Raw genomic sequence first — 16,628 nt, forward strand, 5'->3', positions numbered from 1 at the left:
TTGGCCACAGCAACGCACTGTTGTATCCACCGAGAGCAGCTGGCAGTGAAGAAAATGCCACACTGTCTAAAAACGGTCTTGGACGAGGCTGTTAAAATTGTCAACATGATTAAGGGCAAATCGCTGAACACACGCATTTTTAAGGTTCTGTGCGATGAGATGGGCAGCGAACACACGAAACTTCTTTTCCACACAGAAGTTCGTTGGCTGTCTCGTGGCAAAGTTCTGACCCGTCTTTTTGAGCTGCGCGACGAGGTTAAACTATTCATGCATCAGACTGATGAACTTTATGACAGAATGCATGACTTCCAATGGCTTGCAACGTTGTCATACCTTGCTGATATTTTCAGCTTCCTCAACTCACTTAATTTAGCACTTCAAGGGGAAACAGTCATAATCTTTACAGTGCAGGACAAAATTAAAGCAGCACGCATTAAGATGGATTTGTGGTGCACTCGCCTCGATCGCCTAGAATTTGACAATTTCCCTACTTTGGCCGACTTTCTCCTCACAGCTGACGAGGTCCTGGGCAATGATACCATCGCTGCTTTTAAGGAGCACCTGCGTGGCCTTCACACGCATTTGGGAAGATACTTCCCAGAATTGGACGTGGACTTGGAGTGGATCAGAAATCCCTTTGGAGACAAACCCCAAATTGAGCTCGTCAGTTCAAAGTTGTCTGCAAGAGAGACAGACAGCCTTGTGGACATTGCATCTGATGGATCATTGAAGATGGCATTTCGAGAGAAATCCTTGACCGACTTCTGGATCTACATCCAGCCTGAGCACCCTGAACTTGGCAGTCAGCTTTGAAAATCCTAATGCCATTTTCAACCACCTACAAGTGTGAAGTTGCATTTTCAGCGCTAGTTAGTTTGAAAACAAAGCAGCGCAACCAGATCAATGTGGCCCCCAGTATGAGATTACGACTGTCCAGTTTAGAACCAGACATACAGTCAGTGATGCAAAATATGCATCAGCACCATTCCTCCCATTAAGAGACGGGGAAAATTAGTTCATGGTCAAACGACCAGATGCAGTCTTGTTTATTCTTCATAACAGTCATGTTACTTGCAATTTTGAATGTGTGCAAATTTAGTTAATAGCCTACTTAAATTCATCGGAGTGGGACATTTCAAATAAATAAAAGAAAATCAATCAAAATCAAATATATAATAATAATTTTTAAAAAAAGGGGGTAAGGTGGTCCCTGAAATTTTTTTTTTTGGACAAAGTGGTCCTTGTTCTGAAAAAGTTTGAGAAACACTGATTTATACTCATGCCACAAATGAATTGCTGATATTGTTTCAGGAAAATAAAATAAAATATTCATGTTTTGGTTTATCCAAAATCGACTTAAAAAAATGCAGCACAAGCAGAGATATTGTTCCACATTTCTCACCAATAACTAAAGCCTACATTAACCATAATGCAACTCTTAATGCCAGCAGTCACAGATACATATGTGTTATGCTTAGTTTGCTAATGTAGCCTGGAGTTGCTGATGAGATGAGGATTTTGCTACAGAGCTCTGTGAAGTTCACTTCTTTCCAACTCCACCGCACAGGATGTTTTATTTTGAAACTTCTCTCTCCATCTGATGCTGACTCAAGTGACATCACTTGAGACATTTATCAGACTTCATACAGCTAAAAATGTTTTTTCAACCTTGTCTGATCGATAAGAGCGAAGATACACAAAAACATGATGATTTGCACACAGGATGATTTAACATACATAAAACTATATTTTCATGAAGGAGTGGCTTTGCTGCTGTCATCTACAGTTATGTTATAATACAAGATTTCAGCACTGAGGAACACTCAGGCGACATTCATGATTTTATTGAGAGTCAATTGTAAGTTTCAGGGCGTGCCTGTAACCATGGTAACTCATGTGAACAAACCAATGTTCCATCCTTGATCTTTTTTACTGGATGCTGCCTTCAGGTGCTCCTTGTTAGCTCTTGTTTCTACTGTTGTCTTTGTTGTGCTTTGGTCTCTGAAATATAATTTCTTAATTAAATACATTAATTTTGAAACATTTAATACCACAAATACTACAAGAATCTGAATGAAAATACTTAAACTATGAGATCCTGTAATATTTTGTTTCACTGCCATCCTGCTCCATTGGTAGCATGCAACCATGATTAGTTATGATCAGGAGTACCCATTCTCCACTCGAGTAGCTCTGGGTCTTGAACTGGTTCTGTTCAGGATTCAACAACGGTCAATAATAAAAATTCTTCCTATGAGGAAAAAAACCTTCCTCCTGCAGGAAGAGAGAGATGAGAGCTGAATATATTCTGAGATGGTACGCAACGTAAAATGTTTGAGAAACGGGTGGGTTGCAGGGTGGGGTGACATGAATAAAGAACTAGAAATACTTTTTTCTTCTTCAGCTGTAGGTGTTCAATGTCTATCCACTTCCATAAACAAACCTCCAGCCTATCTTGTATGAAAATATCATTTTTCTTTCTCATCTGTCTTGGGGCCCCCTTGGTTGGGAACCCCTGACCTACAGCCCCCCAAACAGCCCGGTCCGCCCCTGCCTCTGAGCAGCTGCTCCTGGTGTCGACACGCGCTGAAGACGACCGGAGAGCGGCGGCAGCTCAGCGGTAAACCGACACCTGTCCGCCACATTCACCGCCCTCCTCCCCTCGGTGTGCGCCTGCTGGAGGTGTTTACCTTCTCCGGGCTGTTCGGGCATGAAGAACAAACACGGCCAACAGGTCAAGGCAGCGACTCCGAACCGACTCGACATGTCGAGCTTCGACGTGACTCTCCAGCAACTCAACGACCTGCTGACGGACGAGAGCGGCTTCTACAGCTGGCCCACCAAACACTTCCACGAGGTTTACCCGAGGATCTACGTGGGCAACGCGTGAGTCTGTTATGATCACTTTCATTCATGATGTACATGACAGTCAACACGTTCAGCAGAATCTGTATTCAGCTCTGATTGTTCTGTCTAATATATCGATGTTGCCATCATCCCATAAATAAGCTTTATGATCAGTGAACACAATATAAACACATTGTTTACATTCTAATCATATGACCTGTATGTGCTGCAGAACGATCTAGAAGCAGCTGAGAATATGAATGCATGTCTTATAATAAGGTACGCCATAATTAACCGCTGTACTTTTAATTTAGGTTATAATAAATACATTAATACATTGTCCTGTCTGCTCACAGACCATGGACAGCAGCTGAAGAGTTTTATGAAAAATATTGTGAAGATGAAAAATGGAGCAGAGACAGGTGGAGGAGGTGGAGGAGGGTTTGAAAATAGCTCCTGTGATGGAGCTAAACGTCCACAGTGCTCCACATCTCTCTGCTATTATCATCACTGACCTCTCTGCTAAGCACTCACTCAGGTCTGTGATGGATCAATTATCTGTAACACAACACGCTCAGTTTTTCATCATATTCATGTAAATATATCACAGCATGTAGACTCTGGTTAACAACAGAAACTGTTACAAACTGTAGATTTAACTGTGTGGGCATTTAGGACAAAGACAGTATCAAGTTGCATTACAGATTTCTTACCTGTACTGGGAACAAGAAGTCAGGATATCTGAGCCCTGCTGCTGTGATTTTATCTGTTGTCAGTTCATAAGTTGCATAGAATAATAAAAGTACAGTAAAACAGATTTTTTTTCCAACAATGTCTTAATAATCTTAATAATTTTCAGACACATAACACACACATATACAAATAACTACTGAGGCTTTAAACTGTGCCCCAAAGTGTGTAGAACCGTCTTTAATTCGCGAACAAGACATAACAACAAAACGGCAACACAAATAATAAATATAAATCACTTACAAAGAAAAGGAACTTAAATACACAATAAAGTGTCATACAAAAATTACGTGAGTAAAGTTTAAAAAAATAAAATAATTAACAGAAATACAAATGGGGCAGAATAAGTACAAAACAAACCATACACTGATCCTATTCACAAGTGTGCATTACACATACATTAGAAAGTGGTCAATCTACTCCAGACAGTAATCATTTTCCCAAATGAACTGGACTACTTATTGGTCATCCCCAGGTGTTTTCACCAAACCAGACAAGTCTTTATTCGAAAGAAAATTTCTAAAGGGGCCCCAGATGTTATCAAAAATGGGTTGTTTACCTTTGATTGCATACGTAATCTTTTCTAAGGGCAGAGTTGTTGTTCATTCAGAAAGCCATTTACATATCCTTGGTCTATCCACCTCTTTCCAAGCTAATGCAATGACTCTTTTGGCCAACAACAGGCCTATATCTAAAAATAATCGATGCTTCTTTCTTATGTTACAGTTAGCTGGGTAGATACCCAATAGGAATATTTTGGGCTCTAAGTGTAATTTTATCTCTAATATTTCCTCAATACACTGTTTCACTTCTTCCCAGAATTTCTTTATTTGAGAACAGTGCCACAAACAATGAAAAATCGTGCCCTTTTCTTTGTCACATTTTATGCAAACATCTGGTATAGCGTTATTGAATTTATTCAGTTTAACTGGAGTCATATTAGAACGCATTAGCCAGTTGTACTGCAGAAATCTTAAATGGGTGTTCACTGTTTGTAATTGTGCCTTGGTACACGCCTTCTCCCACTCCTCAATGGAGAATAAAACAGATCTGCTGTCTCATCTATGTTAGAACCAGCAGCTCGTTGTCTTAGTTTGGTTTTTGTCCAAATGAAAAGAGACAAGACATAATGAATGTGTGAATTACTTTAGAGGTGCTGGAAGCTTGATTTTGTCAACTCTGGAGATCAACTGTTGTCATGGTTTTGGGTTGCTTGTTTAGTATTTCCTGTTTTATGTTGAAAGTCTCCCCACAGGTGTCTTGTGTCACATTACTTCATGTCTTTGTCTATTTCCCACCTGTTTTCTCTGTCACTGGTGTTTAATTAGTTCATTAATTCTCTTGTATTCTAGTTTGGGGTTTTTGAACTATAGTTGAGTTCATAAAGTAGATGCATGAACAAAAGATACTTTAATGACTAACTAGACAGACAGGTTAACACAAAATAAGAAAAGGTGGACAAGTAGTTCAGATAAATACAAACTTCATCCAACCATCCAAGATAAATCCCATCAACAGACGTTCAGCAACGACAACAAGAAGCAGGGCCAGGAATACCAAGAAAGAACCAATGTGTGGTGGACACTGATGACCTGACACTTGTGCGGCGTCTCAGTTTACATGCTTCCATATTTTCAAGTACAAGTCTATATGTACAGTCACTGTAGAAAATCCCTGCCTCCTTTCACTTCCCATCAAGGGAGGGCGGAGCCTTCAAGTCTATTTAGGCAGCCAGCTCACCTGTGTGAGGCTTTTTGTCCTTGATGGAAAACAAAGGAGCTGGCTGGCCTCAATCTCACCCTCCCTCATTCTCAGTGTTTGAGCTGCGTATTTGATAAAACAACCAGCTAACAATAAATGAGAATCAATCAGATCACCTGTGTTTGTGCCTTGTTCTGATCGACAATCCATTGCGTTGCTTCACCAAACCACGAGCCAGTTTATTACCTCACACCAACCCAAAACCAATATATTGCAGTCACACTGTCAGTTATGTCAAAATGCAGTGTGCTGTGAGTACCTGGACAGTTTGAATCCAGCGAAGAAGAACAAGCAGTAAAATGTTAGACAGCTGTACTTTTTCACAGCAGTCATTTTGACATGAAGTAGTAGGATAAACACAGGTGTTATGAAGGTCTATTGACTAAATTATCATCATTATTATTATTATTACTATTACAGGTGACAGAAAACAGGTGGGGAAAAGACAAAGACAGGACGTAAAGTAACATAGGACACCAAAGCAAAGCCTGACACCTCATACTGTGTGTCATGAGATGATCAGTTTTCACAACTATCACAGCAAATAAGATAAAAAGTATATTTCCCAGAATGTTGATTCTACTACAAAGTAGAAATCCTTTTAATAACGCCTTCATAAAGAGTCAAATAATCCTGCAAATTGTCATACATTACAGTATGATACATAATATGTGTAAAGTATATGAGGAACTTTAAAATAGAAGTGAATTATTAATATGCAGTTCATGATGAATTGCTGTATGCAGAACTATATGAAATATACATGTATTTAATCTAAAGGATTAAAGGATATGCATATGCTCTAGTGTGAGGATATATTGCAATATACAGTACACTGTATGCCACAGTAATCATCTGTAAGATGTTAACAACACTGAATTATAATGCTTGTGCAGATCAGAGTACATCAGTGGATCAGATCTTCCTCATGCCCTCAGTATGTGGAGCTGGAACAGTGTATTTCAGGCTTTCAAGCAAAAGTGTGTTTTAAATTTTAAATGGTCTGATCTGAAAGCTTTAACATAGAAACTCTCTGATGTTTTTTTTTTTTCTTCCAGCACACTGAGTCATGGCAGAGTATTTCAGGAGAGGAAACCATTATTCTGCCTGCCCTCCTTAAAGAGTCATAATGGCCGGAGCGAATATAACAAATATAACAACACACCAATGCATCGTCACAGCTAGAACACAAGCACCCACGCAACATCCTCTCTTGATGTCTGCCTGTGTCGTCTGAAAGCCTGGCAGACTTTGTGTCTGCCACGCTTTCACGAAACACGAGTCACCACTTACTAGGTGTTCTCTGACAGTCCCCTGTTCGCGAGGTATGCGTGTATGTGTGTGTGTGTGTGTGTGTGCATGTGGAGGTGTGACGCTGCCTTCAGTATTAGCATCAGTGTGCATCGAGTCTATTTTTAGCTCCCAACATCTGAAAGGCAGGAGATGCCAAGTGGTACAGCAGTCGCAGAGGTTCACAGCAGATCTCTCTGGCACTGCAGTGTGCATTTGTATGACAGAAAAAATGAACTCTTTAATTTCACATGAAAACTAACACTGTTTCTTAAAGCTGGTGTCAATATTGTAATGTACTGCCCCCACTGAGAAATAGAATGGATTACAGGAAAATAACAAATGTACAAATGACCGTTTTAAAAAGTCAGACTTTTATTTAACGTCACGTTATAACGGCATTCGTGTTACCACACGACCACCTTCCAGTCCTCCTGCCAACAACAAATGTGAAAAAAAAAAAAAAAAAAAAAAAAAAAAAGATTCTGAATCAAACAGCTCGATCGACAGCATGATCAACAGCTAAAACCGGACACACATTACATTACTCTGTATATCTGTAATATTACCCTGTAAGTCTGTGCAATAACCTGTACATTATAACCTATGTATCCTCACTGTTCACATTTAGTTTGCTGTACATACATACATGTGTACATACTGTCATATCCACCTACCTCATGTAGAAACATATTTATTCCATCATCTGCACCATTGCACTATCACCAGTCCTTTATCCAGTGCACAGATGTTACTGTCAAATGTTTATATATAGATACACATATCCATATTTATGCATATATATCTTTTAAATATGTATATAGTTCTTTTTAATTGTTATGTTTTGCGTCTACCTGTTATGTCCCTTGTCTTTTAACTGTACTTATGTCTATACCTGTATGTACAATTTAGAGCAAAGTCAAATTTCTTGTGTGTGTACACACACCTGACCAATAAAGTGATTCTCATTCTGATAATAGCTGCTGTAAATAAACACAGAATACACAAAGAAATTATCATCTCCATTTTTATTCATTTAGCTTAACAACTAGTTAGACAGGTGTTGTCATCTTGGTTTATTGAGTGCCTGAGTCTTTAGTGAATGAACTAGAGTGCCTGGGCAGGTATATCGTGTGGGGTTGGTGGGTCTGTCTGGAAAGCTGCATGACAAAACAGAACAGTTGTTTTGGCAGCTTTGGCAGCTATGACTGATGCTAGCCGGCTGTGTATTTACATGGGTCAACAAATGTTGCCATTAAGTACTGAGATCTAGTTGCTTTATGTGAAATAAAGGATCCAAAGTTTTTACTTCACTTTAATCAGTCTCTTTCAAGTCCCAAAACTTTATGGAAAAAAACAATATTAAATCATTGGAGTACTGCTATTAGAGCCATACAGACTTTAGACTTTATATAAACATGTTTAAGATTGTTATTTTTCTCTGATGAAGAAATGATGAACAAATGAGATGAATAAATGAGTTCATGGCTCATGTAAAACCAGCTTAGATCATTTTTGGGTATTTATTTATTTGTTTGATTCACATGATATAAGCTCCATGGTGCATGTGTCATTGTGTGATGCAGGTTTGTGGCGATGAACGTGATGCGTCTCAAGCGTCAGGGCATCACGCACATCCTGAACGCTGCGGAGGGGAACTCCTTCATGCATGTCAACACCAACGCCGAGTTCTACACCGGCACAGGCATCGTCTACCACGGCATACCCGCCAGTGACACGGACCACTTCGACCTCAGCGTTTACTTTGAAGAGGCGGCAGACTTCGTAGAGAAGGCGCTGGCATACAAAAATGGAAAAGGTCAGAGGATGACACAGCTGAGATTAAGTGGAGCTGAAGTCCTGTTTGGTGTCGTGAAGTCATCGGAGAGCTGACTGCCTTTATCATACTGATTGATATTTAAAGACATTCTCAGATTTTTTTTCGAATTCTTACAAAGCTAAAGACCTGAAGCAGGTGCAAGAAACATTTTCAGAAATTAAATTGATCTGTTGATGATTAAAAGTTAAAAGTTTCATTATGCTGAAAGGAAATAGAGGAGCCCCTCACAGCTGCATAATGTGGAATTACAGTGCTGATGGGGGGCTGTAATTGTAGGTTAATATTAAAGCTGCACTAATCAATGCTTTTATATAAACAATGGGTCACATGACTTCGGTCATGTTTACAAACCCACAGATCATTATCACTTGACTGTACTGTTCCCCCCAGCCTGTTGTAGCTCATTTTTTTGTTTTCCCCTAAAGTTCCCATGAAAAGGAAAGCAGGGAGCCATTTATTTTCACATATTTACCTTTTTTTGAGTCATTTAGGTTAGCAACACGGCTGAAAAACATTTTTTCCTGTTGGCCTCAGAGGCTCTGCTTGAACCCAGGCTGCCCAGTTCTGTTGCCTGCTAACGGCAAGTTCAGTTAAGTAAAAGTACCAAATGTATTGTGTATAAAATCTGATCCAGTTTCACTAAAATCACTGAATAAAGTTCTAAAGTTGTGCTTTTGTGTAGTAACCAGTGAGGCCCGGACATAGATGGTTGTAGCAGCCCTCAGAATCATGGCGGTGTCGTAACGTTTCATTGGATCTAAAATTAGTACACGCCCCCGAGTACAGGATGAGTCATCATCAACTTTTTGTTACTTACTAGGAAATGACAAACTCTAAAATACCATGAAGAATACCTGAAAATAACTCAATAAATGACTTTTTGTTATTGTTGGTGCAGATACTGGAGTATAGGTGACAGATGTGATAAAAACACTTAAGATACATTTCGACTTAATTGGGTCTTTAAACTCTTATCAACCACTGTTCACTACCTGCCCAGGAAACCACACGCAGACAAAATGTTTATAGCCTCCTCTGCTACTAAAGTGGCCAAAAAAAGCTACATGAATGCAGCTTTAAACTCAAATAAAATATTTCAGATATCATTGTTGCGAATTTGCTCACATTTGGCCGGTTGCTGTTCTTTTTTTCTACAGGCAAAGTGTACGTTCATTGCAGGGAAGGCTACAGCCGCTCACCTACCTTAGTCATAGCCTACCTGATGCTTCGCCAAAACATGGACGTCCACACCGCTCTGGCCATGGTGCGCCAGAAAAGAGAGATCGGACCCAACGATGGCTTCCTCCGGCAGCTCTGTCGGCTAAACCAAAGGCTGGAGGCCGAGGGAAAGTTCTGGAACAAATGAGACAGATGTCGTAATTGCACATCACTTTCTTTCACTTATTCTACAGCTTTAACAGGCCGCAGATCTGTGAGATGTTCTGGATGTGAGGAATGTGGAAAATGAAGGACATATACATAACCTAAGGCTGACAGCGCGAGTGTATGTACAGTACAAATATATATCTGACACAAACCTTTGACACATACAGTATTTGAATTGTGTTGAAACAAACACTGGCCATGGCATGTGCTGGTCATACAATGTAGTGTAAATCCAGGTGCACTGTATTCACTAAACTTTTATTCTGAATATTAGATTTAGCTTGATTCAGGTGACATTCAGTAAACAATAAGCATACCTTACATGTCCTGTATACAGTAGTTTGGCGTCTTCCTGCTGCTCAATATTCCAGATAACAATGTGAAACTATAAAGGGAATGTTATAATGCATTTAAATATGTGGGAATGTGTTCTAAATGATGTGGTACTTGTCTCCGTCTCTCTTCCTTCTGTCCTGGCATTGTGTGCTTTATTTTGGCTGCCCGCCTGCAAACACTGCCAAATTTCTTGGTCCCAGCTGCTCAAGTTGACACTGTGACTTTTTCATATTGAATCAGATTTTAGAATCAGATCGTCTAGAAGCCTGCCTCAGAAACATGCCTCAGTCCAAACTTTGTCTTTGTTGCTATGGTGCTTTATAGGAATTGACTGTATTTCATACTGCAAAATATTACAGGATTTCAATAGAAAAATTAAGCTGGTCACAAAGATATATTGTTCGGCTATCTTTGCCAAGCATCATGTAAATATAAAGCTACCACCAGCAGCCAGTTAGCTTAGCTTAGCATACAGTCTGGAAGCTGGGAAGTGAGTGGTATCAATTTCTTCATCTAAAGAACAAATGCATTTGTAAATATGTCAAACTATTTCTTGTCAGCTATGGGTTATGATGTGTCTCACGTTTTTAAATCAAACAACTCTTGACAATCCATTTCCTGTCAGTTTTCTGACATGTTCATGTCAAACGGTCCAGTGAGTGAAACTAAGCCACTAAAGTCTCTGATTGTAATTTCAACACTGCCAGAATGTGACGGATGTTTCTCAGTAACTTAAATATTATTGGAGGTAATATTGTTGGAGAACTTCTCAGTCAATACCTTTTGCACATGAGTGTGTTTACATTTGTGAGTAAATGTAGTTTTATATTGTACAGCAGCATGCTTTGTAATATACACAAGAGCCAAAGTGTTGCTTATATTCCTTTGTTAGCAGAGCTGTGTGTCTGTTTATATTTATGGAGTCATGGTGCATTATTGAGTGTGCATTATTGGTCACAATGTGCATTATTACATTACTTGTAACTTGTAAATCATCGTGTGCATTACTGAGTAGGATGGGATGTGTTTGTTCATGTCAGTAAGCTTTCATTGAGTATCACAGTTTATGACACGGCTTTATATGAAGTGCACTTTATCTGATGACACTTGTGATTGTTGTTGCTCTCTTTTCATACATTCAGTAATAAACAGAAAATGACACTTTAAATGTTTCTAATAATGAACTGTTGCTCCGACATTCAACACATACTGAACACTAGAAAAACTAAGTGGATGACTGAGTCTTATCTGTGTTATATGATTATACTAAACAGTAGTTTACTTCTATAGTTTTAAAGACGGTATATCAAAGTTGGGGAGAATGTTAATATTTGTATTTTACAACAAAATTCATTGACAAATACCTTTGAAAAAAGTTAAGGTTAAAGTTAAGAGAATATGAGCAGAAATGATTATTAAATGATTATTAAAACAAAATGTCTTCTTCTGCTGCACCACATCAATCATTTGTTTGTAATTACTAAAGATTTATAATATAACTAAAGAATAATTTAACCACACCATATCTTCAGTAAAGCCAGGATACACCATATCATCATATATGTTGTAGTTGCTACTATATTTTGGACTTTTATCCAAAATATAGTAGCAACTGTAGTTGTAGTAGTGCTGGTTAGTAATGACTTTGTCCTGTAGAGGGAGCAGTAGGACTACTTTTGTTGTAGCAGTGATCAGCAGGATCACTCCAACTAGTGCTAGTTTGATTTTATAACTTTACTATACACACTGCCTGAACTGCTGTAGTGCTAAAGCTACATAACCACTGTCTGATGGTTTGTGAAAAATATACAAAGCAAATAATGTTAAAATGTACAACTTCATGCTTTTTGAAAAGTGTCAACGTCCTCAATATGAAATATGAAGCTGCTTCAGCATAAACAAATAAACAACAAACACCACTCTCCACCCCTCTGTTGTTTCTCTCTGCTTCCTCTAAATCCCTATCATCTTGCCAATGGCCTTTTAATAGGCACCTCCTCCTCTCCTATTAAACGTGTGTGTGTGTGTGTGTGTGTGTGTGTGTGTGTGTGTGTGTGCGTGCGTGCGTGTGTGTGTGTGTGTGTGTGTTACTGCATTCCACTGGCTTTGTAGGTTGAGCTCCATGGTGGGCCTCTCTCCCTCCCTAAACTTTCCTCTGCTGCTTGTCTTCGTCTTGTCTCTTTCGCCCTCTCATCTGTTTCTACACATGCTCTCTCTTTCTTTCTCTCTCTCTGTCTCTCTCTCTGTCTACCTCTCTGTCTCTCTCTATCTCTCTTTGTCCTTGTCTGACACATGGAGTTGACGCAAGGACATGTCTTTTAGGAGAGGATGGTAACTCTCTTACATAACACCAGTCTGCATGAATGAATCCATGGGGGTGGGGAAGCCATGTGTTTTCAAGTCTGTGTGTCTGTGTGTGTGTGTGTGTGTTTTGGAGTGGATGAGTCAGGTGGATGTGGGTGGTGAAGTATGACTGCACCGTGTACATTCTTGGTATTTGACACCAATTTATGTTGAACTGGTAGATCCATTCTCATCCTGTTAAACCCAGCTGACCCCTGTCGCTACGAACTTATGCTGTGCTGTCTGACAAAAATTCATGGCGATGCCAAATTGACAAACACACCAAACATGTCAGGTTGAATTTTTTCGGCAAATATGCGTAAGGTCACACACATCACACATCCAGAATATTTCCCTTTGCAGCCATAGATAGTTTGAATATTTCACTGTTTTTCATAACACATAAAATGACACATTTATCCAAAAATGTACCTGTCACTGACTTATTCATTGGCACACACACACACACACACACACACAAACTGGTAAACATGTCTTATGGGCCAAGCCTAAAAAGCACACAGGCACCTTCAAAAGGCCACCTGCATTCATTTAAAATATTTTTCCTTTCGGGGGCCTGGTTTTTTTGTACCCATACTGTCAGAGGTCCCCATGACAGGACTGTGTGAATAATTTTTTGTCCCCATAACTACACAACCACACACACACACACACACACACACACACACACTGGTCTTATCATCGTTGGACAATTTGGAAAATTTGCATATTGGCTTTCTTGCTGAGCGTTAGATGAGAAGAAGACAATACATACAATATCAAGCTGTAAGCTTAGCTTAGCACAAAGCTTGGCTCTGTCCTATGTTTTGTCTTGGCTCGGGTCTTGTCATTTTTGAGGTTGCCAAGCAACTACCAGACTTCAATTTAATTAGCTTTAGAGGTGCTGGTAGGCAGATTTTGTTACTTTTGGACCGAGCCAGGCTAGCTGTTTCCCTGGCAACCTCGCAAATACCAACACTTCAGGAAGTCACTGCGCCCTGCCCAGACAATCCGGCACGTATCCCATAGTGCATCCACCATGTGTTGTTTTTATTTATTTGTTGGTGTAGGAATTAAACAAATGAGATATAATATGTTAATGAGTAGTTCGGGTGATTTACCATGGACAGAAACAGTGCTAAGGCAAGGCAAGTTTATTTGTATAGCACAATTCGTACACAAGGCAATTCATAGTGCTTTACAGAGGCAAGGAAAAACATTTGACATTAAGACAAGCAATAGCAATAGAAATAAAAAATTAAAAAGAGAAGATAATTGAATTAAAAACATCAGAATGTCATTTAAAATCATTAAAACAGCAAATTTGAAAACAATTTAAAACATTAAACGAATCACTGGATTATGATTAAAAATTCTTTAAAAGTTCTTTAAAAGAGCTCAGCCATAAGCACGTGAAAATAGAAAAGTTTTTAACCTGGATTTAAAAGTGCTAAGAGTTGGGGCTGATTTCAGTCCTGCTGGTAGTTTGTTCCAGTTGTGAGCAGCATAACTGCTAAATGCTGCTTTACCGTGTCTGGTTTGAACTCTGTGCTCCACTATCTGACCTGAGTCAGTAGATCTCAGAGCCCTACTGGGTCTATATTCTACTAACATTTCGTTTATGTATTGTGGGCCTAAACCATTCAGTGATTTGTAAACTAGTAGCAGAACTTTAAAATCTATTCTGTGGCTAACTGGGAGCCAGTGTAAAGACTTAAGAACTGGGGTGATGTGTTCTGATCTCTTTGTTCTGGTCAAAACTCGAGCTGCTGCGTTCTGAATGAGCTGCAGCTGTTTGATACTTTTTTGGGGGAGTCCAGTCAAAAGACCATTACAGTAGTCAAGTCTACTCGAGTTGAAAGCATGGATCAGCTTCTCCTGATCTGTTTGAGACATAAAGCCCTTAACTCTGGATATGTTCTTAAGTTGGTAGAAGGCTGTTTTGGTGACTGATTTTATGTGACTCCTGAAGGACTATCTTCCTATTTTTATTTTTACTCCAGCCACCACCACAAGTCTCAGAAATGTAACTCTGTTCTTTTTCCTGTGAAGTTCCTTTTGGAGAACTCACTGATGCTTCAGAAACATTTTGAAATGCTGCTCAGTGAAACACAAAAAATGCTTTCCCCACCACATCACATTGTTCAGGTCTTTTCCTTCTGCATCATCCTTTAAGTCACTAAATGCTGTAGTTAAAGGACAACGATAAAACAGAGATACGTTTTTTTCCAATATCAAAAAGATGAATATCTGACTCCTCACAAAATCTACATAGACTGCTGAATGCCCCATTCATTAAGAAATGTCCTGGTAGGCTAGTTGTGTAAATGTCTTGTCAGGTAACTCTTGTATTTCCCAAAATGTCAAAGTATTCCTTTAAGGGGAAACAAAAGGTTTAGAAGTTAGAGCAACAAAAACAAAAAACTAAATTCTTTTAGCTTTCAGTTGATAATGGATTTTGTCCCAACGTAGATAAGACCTCAGGAAATATTGATCTTCACTGATGGATATATCCTTTTAAATTTTTTTTTTTACCAACTCTGAACGTGATGATAAAACATGTTATGTAATCCGGTCATATGCACTTCAATCAGGCACGTGTGCTTACGAATCAGATGAAAACGTGCAGTGTGTGCAAAGGAGTGTGTGCTCTTCTAAGAAATTGCTAAATTATCAAAATTCTAAACAATGTCAGTGGATATGAACATCATCATCATCATCAAGATATACTGTTCTATTTTTAAAGCCTTGCTGGAAGCACTTTTCCTTTAGTTGAGGGGAAAAATCTGTAATGGATGTCCCGGCCTGTCAATCTGTGTCTGTGTAAAAGGGTGTCTGTGAGACACACACACACACACACACACACACACACACAAAATCCATGCCAATCTGTGACATGCCTGCTCTGTACCAGCTGTGCCCTTCTGTGTTTTTGGGAGGGTGGGGGAGGGGAGGGTAGGGGGGCGGACTGAGAAGGACGTGGATTGGTGGAGAGCAAAGCTGCTCATTGTTACATCATCGCCTCCACAACAATCCTAAAACAAATTTGACATCGACTGGCTCTCATGAGTCACAGAGTTGGTAATAATTTAGTAGCCTGTTTCCAAATTTAGCAAATGTGCACCATAGATAACCCATTTAGACTCTGCTTATACAATATAATTACAGGCAGTATTCATTCAGTTCTGTTTTTTAATTTAACATACGGATGAAGAACTATTTTGGGAATTAGGATACACTGTGTATAGATTAGCTGTGCCTAAATTCAGCCTCACAGAGGCTCATAAAACCAGATGACAGGGTCACAAAATTAGATAATCATGCACTGTCATTGTTTCTGGTATTTCCTGGGATCACTCAAGTTGCCAAAGTCAACTGACATACAGAAACTTCTGGGAGTCTGTTACACAGACACAGAGGTAGGGTGATGAAGATGGGTTAGTGAAAGACTTGCTAGGAATGAGACGGCTGCAGAGGTTGAACGGTTGCCGATGGCAGATGGTAGACAGTGTGAGCAGGCTGTGAGTTGCATCAGGGTTAGCAGGCAAGAGGCCAGGTAGATAGAAAATGATCCTCTTTAACTGTGACAATGAGGGGTGGGGGGTGTCGGAAGTGGGGGTTGTTGCCAGGCTGATGAGCTGATGGCAGCAGGTGGGGAGATTCAGCAGGTGAGATGAATGAGCTGCAATCAGGAGGAAGCTGGAAGAGTGCCTCAAAGAAGCCACGTCTACACACACACAGACAAATGGGAAAGAGGGAAACAATAGATATAACTGCAGACGTGGCTGTTGCCGTGACAGGCAGTTCCCCCCACTTTACCCAGCTGGTAGTCCAGTCTTGGTGCTTGGGGAGAAAGTGGCTTGGTGTTCAGTCAGCTTGGACACAATGGTCTGGCAATGTGGACTTGTTGGAGCTTTGTATCAGTAATGTGTTGGAGCTATTGCACAATAGCAAGTTTGCTCATGTATTGAAGGTCCTACTCTATATTACAGAGCATTTGTTAGACTCAACTCTTTACATAAAGCAGGCAAAAGGGACACTCATGGACATAAGAAGAGTGTAAAGACAAATTTGC

The 16,628-nt window shown here is 39.6% G+C and overlaps 1 protein-coding gene across 1 annotated transcript; it reads left to right on the forward strand.

Moving 5' to 3' along the window:
• The first annotated feature begins 2,534 nt into the window (after positions 1-2,534).
• Positions 2,535-11,919, forward strand: LOC104926841 (dual specificity protein phosphatase 3). The gene is made up of 3 exons (XM_019261703.2): positions 2,535-2,886; positions 8,235-8,467; positions 9,646-11,919. Exons 1-3 carry the CDS (start codon positions 2,711-2,713, stop codon positions 9,852-9,854), a joined length of 618 nt encoding a protein of 205 aa, XP_019117248.1. The 5' UTR covers positions 2,535-2,710; the 3' UTR covers positions 9,855-11,919.
• The last annotated feature ends 4,709 nt before the right edge of the window (positions 11,920-16,628 follow it).

This window comes from Larimichthys crocea, chromosome XII (assembly GCF_000972845.2).
Source record: "Larimichthys crocea isolate SSNF chromosome XII, L_crocea_2.0, whole genome shotgun sequence".
Lineage (NCBI taxonomy): Eukaryota > Metazoa > Chordata > Actinopteri > Sciaenidae > Larimichthys > Larimichthys crocea.